At 46.7% G+C, this 12,054-nt stretch overlaps 1 protein-coding gene across 1 annotated transcript; it reads right to left on the reverse strand.

Moving 5' to 3' along the window:
- Positions 1–8,888: 8,888 nt before the first annotated feature.
- LBX1 (ladybird homeobox 1) lies at positions 8,889–10,823 on the reverse strand. The gene is made up of 2 exons (XM_070754020.1): positions 10,499–10,823; positions 8,889–9,376 (listed from the first exon to the last, which is right to left on the reverse strand). Exons 1-2 carry the CDS (start codon positions 10,821–10,823, stop codon positions 8,889–8,891), a joined length of 813 nt encoding a protein of 270 aa, XP_070610121.1.
- Between the last annotated feature and the right edge of the window lie 1,231 nt (positions 10,824–12,054).

Consider the following 12,054-nt stretch of genomic DNA (forward strand, 5'->3'; position numbering starts at 1 on the left):
TGAGCATCAAGAAGTATGCTGTCCAATTTAGGTACCAATCAAAGGAGGTGGCACAATTATTTTTCTCCAAATTTGATGTCAAACAAAATCATGAAATATTACTATAGAACATTGTTTATGAAACAAAAACACAGGCCTCCTGGATTATTTTATTCTTCAAGAGAAAAAGGGCTGCTTTCATTCAAAACTCTTCATCAGCTCAGTTGCATCCAAGTTTAATATTATTTTTATGGATTAGCAAATGGTGTAACTCTGAAATTGGGCTGCTTCTGTTACCACACTATGTTGTATAAACCCATCAATTGCTTGCTGTGTTTGAAAGTCTTTTTGGAATCAGTCTGCCATACTCGATATCCCAGGTAAGCTATGCAGAAAAGTCTCATCTGATGCAAGGTTTTCAATAGACCAATTACAGTACAGTACTTTGCTGTTAAGCAGAATAGCCATTCACCAGCGGATTAAAATGCATGAGGACTTCAATGGCAAAAATAAAGATTATAGACAAAATACATAGTGATTATTTGCATGCTTGAACAACTCAGACTAACATCGTAGCAACAATATTGTCACCATTCTTGCAAGATAAATCCTTTGCTCTTTCATACAGATATGGGAAAAATTGCTGGGAAGTTGCAAATATTCCAGTAGAGCAGGATTCTGTCCTGTTTAATAGAGCATGTTGCATTTTTGGTTTATTAAATGATAAAATTATCACAGCTATGTCTGTGACATATTCCAACACTTAGGCATTTTATGGCTATTTTGTGACCTTTTTCCTATCAGAAAATAGGATTCACTTTGTTGTTGGGTGATTGGAAAGCAACTCCAGGCTTTCCTTTATTTGAGATATTACCAAGGGGCAGCAAATCATTACCTAATTTTTTTTAGTATAATTCTTAGAAAACTTGTTTATAGGGTACCCCTCCTGTAGTTGTTTGTTTAAACAAAATAACTTAACCAGGCTTGAATACTGGGTATTTTGAATTGGGAATGGGAAAACAGGTATCTCTTGTATTTTGAGCAGCCTGGCTTCTTCAAAATCTAAATACACACTTGAAGTGGAATCTGCAATGTAGTGTGTTTTAGTTGATAGGATAAAAGGATGATCTAAACATTTGGAGAGGTTCAGGTTGAAAAAAATGAGGATTTCCCCCCCAGGAAAATTAGTATAAAGTACTGTAGTGGCACAAAAGGAACATAAGATCATTGAACTCAAGGAAAACTTAATTATTTGATCTGCTGTAAGCTTGGGTTCTTTGTTCTTTGCATAGGTGGAATTGACCTTGGGAAAATGTTTTGCTCAAAACTGTAGAATTGCTGAGCTCATTCAAATTAGCATGTTCACATGCAATGCCCATACAAACAGAAAAGTAATCCAACATGACTAGTGGATTACTTGATCCAAAATGATCAGGCAATACTTTGCTTCTCACAGTCTATTAAACCATAAAACCATTTTAGAGCTTGAGCTTGTGAGATTTTAGAACTTGAGCTTGTGAGCTAGAGCTTGTGAGAATGCAGCCCATGAGCTTGTAGCAAAGCTAGGATCTAAACGCATCTCCTGCCTCTGTCAAATCAGCTGCCTAAATCAAACTGCAAACTGAGTAAATCAGGGATGATGTTTACCTGCCCATTTGTTTGAAATGCACTTACACTATGCTTCCAAAGCACAAAACCCTCAATTCATCTCTCAAAGAAGAAGCAAAGTACAGGATAAAACAGCTCTGAGAAACTTGATGACCCTTCAGTTTAGCAGTCTAAATAACAGCAGAAGACATGCCAAAGATCTGCATCTCAAAAAATAATACCCTTGATGTATGGAAACAGATGTAAAAGGTTAGGTCACAGAACCTGTGCATCTGTTTACAGGCATCAGCTAATGGGGGGCGGGAGTTAAAGGAGTCAGGATTATATAACCATACAAAGGAAGTGTCTAATATTAGCCATTAGATCTAGTTTGAAATTGCAGGCTGTATGTGTATGCTTCATCGCATATTAAATAGAATTTAGATTTCCATCTCCTATGGTGGGTGCCTCTAGCAGAAGCTCTTTGCTCATGGGCTGAAAGAGGCACAGTGTGAATCTGATCTGAGACTGGTGGAAATATTGCATTACAGTTGGAAGATGCTGTGGGAGTCTTTGAAACATCCTGACTGGTGGAAATATTGCATTAAAATTGCAAGATGCTGTCTTTCAAACATCCTTCTGCATGTGGCATGGATGTAGTAGTGGGCATCTTCTGCTGGATATCCTTCAGTGAACTAGCTGATGTTGGTTAGCAACATCATTGTACAGTTGTATGCCTATCAGCTATAACTGATAGAGCAGTTATAATTAGACATACCTATGTTAGTTCTCTGTATTCCAGTTGAGTTTCACATATTACACATTTGTGGGTAACTGATTATTCATTTATACTGTATGACACATGGCCATACTAAGTAGCACAATCCCATAACATTTCATTCAGATGTATTCAGTTATTTTCAAGCGGTCCTGTATTGCATTTTCAACTATGCATATTCATTTGAAAGGAAATTAGGATGAAGGAGGAGGGTATCCAAGGATTCCATTTTGGGTCAGTCTCACACCAATTTAACTTGCATGGGATCTTGCATGATATAATTTTTCCAACATATTAAATTGCTTGCCTATGCATTTAAGAACCGTGTCTTTCAGACAGGGTTTGTGTGCATGTATGTAGATATACACACTGATGCCAGAAGAAAGGGGGGGGGAGCGAGCGAGATGAGACTTCAATCCCAGAATCCGAATGAGGGAGGGGGGGGGGAGAAAGAACCTTCCCTTTCAACAGGGACTCATGCATCAAACTTCAATTTTCCGGACGATTGAATTAGTGATTTTTTTTTCCTCCTGAACTAAAATACACTTAAGTCTTTGGGATTAATTACCACGTTCTGGTCTTTCAGACGGTAGTATTAGTTATCGTTGCCACGTCTGACATCAACCCTGACACCTCATAAAATAAGGAACTGAATTTCACTGACTCAACCGTCTCTCTCCCTCAACCCAGCTGGAGAAGGGAAGGGTGTGTGTGTACGTGATTGTGTGCCTGCGGTTACCTTTGGGGAGTCCAATCTGACTAGAAGCCACAAAGACAGGACTTCGCGTCAGAGTGAAAGGGGCATTTCGGGTTTTGACGTATTTCACCACCACCACCACCACCACCAAAAAGTGGTGGAAATTCAGAATATCCCCATGCTTAGGTGTGGAAGAAATGGCAGAGGCGATGGCGCCTTTTCTTCCAAAGGAAGACTGAGGAGATTGGCTGCGTCGGGATTGGATCCTGTCACCCGAGCATTCCGACAGACCCTTTTCGCGCGCAGACACGCCTTCTCGGGCACCTCCCGGGTTGAAAAAAACAACAACCTGGCGATTCAAAAGGGGGAGAGACGAAGCGCTAGGTGGAGAAGGGCGCGTCTGGGGCCAGGCGGCCTTGGCCGGGGCCCACTTTGGCGGGCGTCGGCTGGGCTGAGCGCGCACCCATCGGTGGCCAAGCCGGGGCGCAAGTCCCGGAGGCAGCCCGGAAGAAGCGCAGCGGCCGGTGGAGAAGAGCGACGCCTCGGCGCAGATTTCGCGGGCCAAACACGCGCTCCCAACACGGACTCGGAAGCTAATCTAGCGCGTCGTACAAGAGCCAATGACCCCCCGCGCGACCGCCGCTTCGCCGAGCGCAGAGACTCGAGGGGGAAAGCGGCGATGCCAGATGACGCGCCAAACGCGCCTCCCTCCCGCCCGCCTTTCCTCCCCCGCTCCTCCCAGCGAGCCGCCTCAGAGCGGGATTCGGCTCCCTCAGGAGGAACCGGGGTTGTTTGTGGTGGTGGTGGTGGGATGAGGGAAGAAAAGGAGGCCGCAGGGCCCGTGGTTAGAAAACAAGGCGCCGCTCACGACGGGGCTTCTGGCAACTTGGGAGAAATTAGGCGGGGCCTGTTGCTGAGGGAAGGAATCCCAGACTCCCTCGGCTCCCCCCCACCCTAAAAAAAATGGCAGAACGGAGTTCCCAATACAGTACAGCCTTTCCAAGCTCGTCTCTCGAGTTCTATTTTTCTTTTCTTTTTTTAAAGGATACACAATTTATTCTTTTGTTTTTGGTGACGAGGATATCGGTTGACGGACAGGCTGCACAGAGTCAGCTGCAGAGCTCTGGGCCTATAAACACTCAACGGAATAACCAAAGGCCCCTGGGTGCAAAAAAAAGGGGCTCTATTTTGGCGCTACTTCTTCCGAGGCTTCGCTACTCCCACGGCGCCTTTTTTTTTTTTACTGGGCCGTCTCCCGTAGAAGTTCAGTGGGAGTTTTTTCCACACCTAAGTGTGCCTCAGGTCGCACGTTCACGTCCGTAGATTTCACCACCGGATCGTTTCTGGGCATCTTGCTCGTCTCGACTCGCCAGTGACATCCAAAGTCACGCTAGCGAAAAAAAAACCCCTGAGCGGGCAAAAGGCTTCTTTCAAGTTCCCCCTTCTCTCCAAAGTAGAAAACTCGCCCTCCCTCAGACCTGGCCGCTTTGGTCGGGGACATCGCCTGGTTGGTTTCCAAAGCGCACAGCGCTCCTCCCCGCCCCCCCCCGCCCCCCTTGGCAAGAGATGAAAATCTCCGGGGCTTTTGCCGACTAGGGATTTTCATCAAACATCCACTCAACTTTGGCACGCCTTGGTGTCAAGATGTCTCTTGTTGGCCTGAATTCCCCGTTTCATAAATCTCCGCCGGTCTCGGAAAAGACACTGCTCAAAAAAATTAAGGGAACACTTAAACAACACAATCTAACTCCAAGTAAATCAAACTTCTGTGAAATCAAACTGTCCGCTTAGGAAGCAACACTTGATTGACAATCAATTTCACATGCTGTTGTGCAAATTCAACTTTGTACAGAACAAAGTATTCAATGAGAATATTTTATTCATCAGATCGAGGATGTGTTATTTCAGTGTTCCCTTTATTTTTTGAGCAGCATGCATAACCCGTCAGCTTCGAGCTGGGCCAACAGGAGAACGGTGCAATCTGAACCCTGATAATATCGAAATATCCTTCACTCCCGCCCCACCCCACCCCATCCTTCCTTGGTTGCGTTGTAGTAATTTTCCCGGTTTGATCAGTTGCTGTGGGCCAACTGCGAGAAAAAAGAGGCAAGGCAGGGGGTCGCCCCTTCGGAAGAAAGTTGAAGAAACACCCGCCCCCCCACCCGCCCCAAGACATAGCCGCGTCCTATGAAATGAATAAACTGATAGGAAAAGCAAACAAACGGAAGGAGGCGTCTAACCCTCCGGTTCCTTCCTCTCTAGAAGAACAAAAACTCCCCTTGTCCAGATAGGTTCGTTTTGACCACCTCTCTCTGTCTCTGACTCTGTTTGTCTCTGTCTGTCTGTCTGTCTTTTCTGGAAGATCCAAGGAAAAGGAGGCAAGCGTGGATTAGAGGGCCACGAATGAAGTGGGAAGCCGCCAGGAATGAAAAGGAGCTTCGGGGATCGGCTTTCTGGAGACAACCGGGCATCTCAGGATCGGGTCTCTGTCTCTTTCCGTGCAACCTACCTGACTGCAGCGCAAATAATTTAGAGGAGCAAACCTCACCAACTGGTAGGCCGGAAGAACGCGCTGCTGCAAACCTCTGCTTCTTAGCCACGTGTGGAAAACTTGTGTGAGTCTTCTGGCTCCATCTCTGTCTCACTCTGTGTGTGTATCTCTCTTGTACTCTGGAGTCAATAGCTCCAAATGAACTCCTGCTCGGTTCTCCCCACACCCATTCTTTTCTTTCCTTTTTCTTCTTTTCTTTCCTTTCTCAAAAGGCACCACATTTCTTGCTTCCGTTGAATTGTAGCATTTTTGCAGCCTCATTAAATCCATCCGAAGACAAAAGAAGGAAAGCTGGAAGGGGGAGAGAGGGAGAGAAAGAAGAAAGAAAGGGAATCTGTGGAGAAGGGGGGAGGGAAAGAACAGATAAAGAAAACAAATAAAGCCCTTTAACTAGATCCTCACATAAATGTCACAGTTTCTCAGCCTTTACGATATGCCTGCTTAGCATAAAAACACTTAAGGACAAGATTGAAGGCTTTGCGTGGTATCTGGACAGAAGTCAAACAAATCCCTGGCAAACAGACCCCCTCCTCCCTGTAGATGCAAAGTGGGGAGGGGGGCGAGAAAAGACAAGTGTTGTCCCAAATAAGACCAAAGAAAGCGCCTTTCATTGTAATTCATAGACTTGTTTCAAATGCCAAGAGAGAAAGGAGAAGAATGAAAGCGCCCTTCGAAAGGCACAGATGCCCTAGTGCAGGGGGGGGGGACGACGAAGGAGGGGGGCAGAGAGTAGGAGCGCTCCATTCCCATTATTGCGGAGTTAAACAGTGGAAGGGAGGGTTAACCTAATCCATCAAATTGTCTGGAAATAGTGAGGAAAATTCAAAAACCATATGGTCTCCAAGCGGTTTGGTCCTTTCCACGACGGAGGCACACGCTTCTTTCAGCACGGCGAGCCGCAGGAGGCAGCGCAGGCCCCATTGTCGCTTGTCACTTCACAGAAGAGGCCTCATTTGTCCCCAGTTTTCATGCTTTACGCTAAAAATTACAACGCCATCCATTTCCAAAGGGGAGAAAGATTGATTTCGCCTGAGAGAAACTGCTCCCCCCCCACACACACACAAGCCCTCCCCGGGACGCGCACACGAAATTCGCGGCGCCCCCCCCCCTTCGTTGGAACCCCCAGTTCTCCCTCTTTTTTTGCCCCCCTCCCGCTCCATCGCTTGGCCGCGGGGTCCGCCAGGTTTGCATTTCTCACATAAATTTCACCAAGAATGGGAAAACACGCGTTGGATGGTCAAAAAAACAAACAAACCCCGGAACGAGCTGAGTTTAAAAGGCTAAAAAGGAAGGGATGGAAATTAAAGACCGTTTGGCCCGAAATTGATAATCAACCAACATATTTACCTGAAAGTTCTCCCCCAGCTCCGCTTTTGACAATTAGGTGATGGTGGTGAGGTTCATGATTTTCAATAGGTGTTGTGTTTCTTTCTCGCTCCCCTTACAAAAGCAAGTGATTTAATTCTTTCCCCCCTTTTTTAAAAAAATCCGCACCAGTAGTTGCATGGTTTAGCGATAGATAACTTTGCATTTTTTTTTAAAAAAAATACCTTGCTAGAAATGAATCCACAAATAAAAGTGGACTCTAACGGGTAAATGTGATAATTCTGCATGCAACACAGAGAAATCTGCTTCATAAACGTCTCACCTCTACGCTAGATTTTAAAATAAATATATGTGGGCAAATACACAGACAGAGGCACACAGATCTTATTTCAAAACCCCGTTTTGTTCCCATGGAAGTTGCACCATTTGGTAACTTCCACAATCGCGCATCCTAAAGTATTATTTCTTTAGGGCACATCTCCCGATGTTACTTTTGTTCCTTGGCCGATTATGGTTGGTTTGAAATGCATGGTTCTTTTTGTTAATTACTCAATTAGCTCAAAAAGACAGCTAACTTCTTCTGCCCTTCTGTATCTAAAAAGCAAACTTCACTACTCTTAAAGCATTTAAGGAATTAAATTCGAACCCCAAACCTTCTGGCTTTCTAAGAACGTAATTCTCAAAGAAAACCTTAAAAATCCATATATTAAAATTTTTACAGGTTTTATTGTTTAGGAAAAATCTCATCTGTACAACTTTAAGAGACCGCAACATTGTCTCTGTGGCAACTTAAATAAACAGGCCTTTGAAACTCTTGTTTTTACAGATCAAAGAAAAAAAATCTGTACATTTATATTTATAGTGCTAATATTCTCATTTGTTGATGTAGGATCTCTTATTTATTATTTATATTATTATTAGCAATCATAATAGTCTTACTATTTTTCTAGCATGCAAAACAATTCTAAAAAAGAGTACAAAATAAGTAGATTCTTTTCTGAAATCACCTTCATATAAAAATGCAAAAGGCAGCCTTTCTTTTTCTTAAATAAAAGCACAGCAGTAGCAATAAATGGTAAAAATAGTTTTTAATTGATAAAATGAGGCAGAATCTCACTTGGGATCAAATCCTAGATGCTTAGGGGTAGGAAGGGAAAAAAAGTATATATTTCAAACTTCTATAGAGGATATATCCCCGCAATATTTCAGAAAAACAGGAGCAAATAATAAAGGTAAAATAAACCAAATTAAATAAATTAAATAAAGATCGTGCATATAAGAGACATGCAAGGAAAAGGCTGCTTAGCCAGAGTCCAACTTAATTTTTACATGGAGTAATTTTTTTTAAAAAAAAGCAAAATAACTTCCTAAACAACATATTGAAGTAATGGTATTTATTCCAAGGTTATGAGTTCTCTTATAAACAACAAAAATGTATATTATTAACTTTGGAAGAAAAAAAAAACCCTCTAAAAAAGTAAGTATCCAATACATTTGCTTAAATATATCTATACAGAAGTTACCCATAATTGCACAGTTCCAAATGTGAGAGCCACCTTAGCTTAGGCAGCTGTCGGGATATTGATTCATACTATCGTACCGTCGTGGTGGTGGTTGTTGTCATGGTCACAAGTGTGATTATTTTATATTGCTTATTGCTTTTGTTGGGAGGGATATAAACAACCGAGTCGTCAAGGAAGTGAGTTCCAATCCCTTCTAAAGTCCGGCGGGTTCCCCCCACCCCATTCCTCCCCCCCCGGGGGGGGCTTCTGAGGAAGAAGCGCGGAGGGGCGCAGTTCTCTCCTTGCCAAGAGTTGGGAAGGGGGCGGACGGGGGTGGGAGAGAAAGAGAGAGCGGAAAGGCCCGGGGCATTTCTCTGCTTGTTTTTGTTGGCGAGGCCAAAGAAGAAGGAGCTGGGAGAATAGAAGGAAGAGGGAAGGAGGACCGCCATCATCACCAAGGTCCCCAATTCAGTCATCGACGTCAATTTCCACGTCTTCGTCCTCCGAGCAGTCCTTGCTACTGTCCGGCTGGTCCGTGAGAGGAGAGGCCGGCGAGAGCTGGAGGCCCCCGTTATTCCCTTCCAATCCGTGTTTGGGCCGGGCGGGCGAAAGGGAGCGGGACTTGGCTCTCCCTTCGGGGGTGGTCTCCAGCTCCGCGATGGCTACAATATCCACCTGGGTGCTGGGTCCCAGTTTCTTGGCCGACTCCACGTCGGCTTTCATCTCTTCCAGGTCCCGCTTGAGTTTGGCCCGGCGGTTCTGAAACCACGTTATCACCTGGGCATTGGTCAGGCCCAACTGCTGGGCGATCTGGTCCCGATCGGCCGGGGACAAGTATTTCTGGTACAAAAAGCGCTTCTCCAGTTCGTAGATCTGGTGGTTGGTAAAGGCCGTTCTGGATTTCCTCCTTTTCTTGGGGGTCTGCCTCTGGCCAAAAATAGTCATCCCATCCCTTCCTGCAAAAACGGGTAGAAGAATGGCTTTTTTTCAGTAAGCGCCCCCCCCTCCATGCAAACTGGGCCCGCCTGCCCAGACTTCCTCTCCCAAAAACCGGGGCCCGAGAGGACTGGAAGAGGGGAGGACAAGAGCCACGCGGCCCATCCCGGCCTATCTGGGAAAGCCCCCCCTCCCCCAAGAAAACCATGTTGAGGCGCACAGGCCAAGATCATACTCTCCCGGCTTAGAGAGAGAGGAGGGAGAGGCCCCAGCTACCCCAGGCCCCGGCCTCCCAGGCCACAAGGATGCAAGGCGTTGGGACCCCTTTTGGATATACAGTATTGGAGGTGGGAGGCGGAAATCTTATGGGTGCTCTAGAAATCGCCCAGATTTCGCGCGAGGGTTGCTTACTTAATCCAGCCAAGGTCTAAATAAGGGGAAGGAGAGAGACAGAAGAGGAAGAGGTAGATTTGCAAAAACCTCCCCGCTTCCCTCTGAAAGGGTCCGACCAACCTAGAGTGTCGGGCAGGTGGAAGTGGCTGGCAAGGTTGACTCAGCCTTCCATCCTCCCAAGGTCCGTAAAATGAGGACCCAGATCGTTGGGGGCAATAGCAATATAGCATTTAGACTTATACACCGCTTCACAGTGCTTTACAGCCCTCTCTAAGCGGTTTATAGACAAGACGTAAGTATATGCCCCCCAACAATCTGGGTCCTCCTTTTACCGACCTACGGACAATGCTCTCTGTAAACTGCTTAGAGAGGGTTGTAAAGCGCTGTGAAGCGGCATATAAGTCTAAATGGTATTGCTATTGCCTCCAACGACCTGGGTCCTCATTTTACCGACCTTGGAGCTGTAAAGCGTTGTTAAGCGGGATATAAGTCTAAATGCTAATGCTATGCTCCTTGTTTTAGGGCCATAACCTCCCCGCCCCCCGGTTGGTTTCCAAGAAGCCGCTCGCCCCCGACTTCTTATTTCTCGAGCCGGCTGCCTCGGGCAAGTTCTCAGCGGAGGCTCTCCAAACAAAACGCCACCTTGCCAACTCCCGGTTCTAACCCTCCTCTCGCCCCTGCCCGCCGCTTACAAAGGGATGGAGGCCCGACCGAGTTCACCGGGCCCCGCGGGTAGTCAGTGGCCTTACCTTCGGCCGCTTGCAGGACGCTGACTTCCAGCCCTTTGAAGGTCTTGCTGGCGAGCTCCTCGAGGGCGCAGAGAGGCGAGGTCTGCGAGAGCAGCGCCCGGCTGGAGAGGGGCAGGGCAGCCGGCGGGTGCTTGTCGGCGGCGGACAGCAAGTGGGCAGTCCCGCAGATGGTGTAGCTTCTCCTCACCGAGGGCTTGTTGAGGATGTCCTCGATGCTGAAGGGCGTCAGGGGCTTGTTGGAGTTGGCCGGAGGGGGCAAGTGGTCCAGGGGGCTTCTCCGGCGTTCCTCCACCGAGCCGGCTTTGCCCTCGTCTTTGGAAGTCATGCTGGCCGGGCAGTTTGGGAGGATTCCTCTCCTTTCCCCCAAACGAGGCGCGCCCCCACCTTTCGCTTCCTGGTTTGACAGCCCCCCGATCGCCAACGCGGAAAAGCCAAGAGGAAGCAGGCTAGGTTGTTGGGGGGGGGCGCCGAAAGAAAGAAAAGGCAAAAGAAAACCAGAGCCCCCCCAACCTAACCCAAGCGGCGGCCGGGCTACCCTACGGCAGGGCTGATGGCCATGGGAGGGAGGGATAAAAGAGGGGCTGAGGAGCCCTTGCTGGACGGCCAGAGAAGAATCTGCAGTCCTGCCCGGGGGAAAAAGGGGGCTAAGGCGCTTCTTCCCACTTTATTCTCTTAGCTGGTTCTGCTCCTCGCAGCTGCTGTTTTAGGAAACACCCCTCCCCGGTAGTTCCAGATGCCCCCTTCTCTCGCTCTCTCGCTCTCTTTCCCTCCCTCCCTCCCTCTCTCTCTCTTCCCCAGCAAAAGGGGGTGGGGGTGTCTCTCTTCCCCAGCCAGCCTCTTCTTCCTCCGGCTGGGGCAGAAAAAGCAAGCGAGAGAAACGGAGGCGAGGTAATTGACTCCGGCTAACAAGTGATTGTTGACTAAGGAGGCGATCCTGACCCTTTTCGCCTCCCTCTCTCTCTCTCCCTCTCTCTCTCTCTGCCTGCCTCTTCCTCGCTCCCTTTCAAGTCTGGCCAATGCAGGCTCTCCCTCGCAACTTGGTTAGGCCATTAATTGGGAGGCGGAGGGTAGGTGGAGCCCACTTGAATTATAATGTGGAAATACCCTTGTCATATTCTGTCCCCACTATTTGCTTGGACGTATATATTTTTAAAATAACATTACCGCCTGGCTTTATTACATCAGGATAATGCAGTGTGGTTGGAGGAGAAATTAAATAACCCTCCAAAATCCCATCAATATCCTTTCCCTTTCCAGTTCCTACTCCCTCCCCCCCCCTTCCCGTCTTTCGGTATGATGATTATTAGACTTTTAGAAATTGTACTGGCCTCATCATCATTATCATTATTATTTCTAACCAAAGGCAGAAGGAATGAACTTATCACAAGGTAAGGATTATTTTTCGTCCAAAGCTTATTCTAATTTTGCATGCGTGTTTATGCATTCTATTTTCCCGAAGTTATGAGAATGTGCCTTTTTTTATTTGCGATGCTCAAAAGAAGCTTCCATCAGTGGCTGCCCACAATTTGTGCGATTTTTAATCTTAGTAAGCTTTA

Source organism: Erythrolamprus reginae, chromosome 5 (assembly GCF_031021105.1).
Source record: "Erythrolamprus reginae isolate rEryReg1 chromosome 5, rEryReg1.hap1, whole genome shotgun sequence".
Classification (NCBI taxonomy): Eukaryota; Metazoa; Chordata; class Lepidosauria; order Squamata; family Dipsadidae; genus Erythrolamprus; species Erythrolamprus reginae.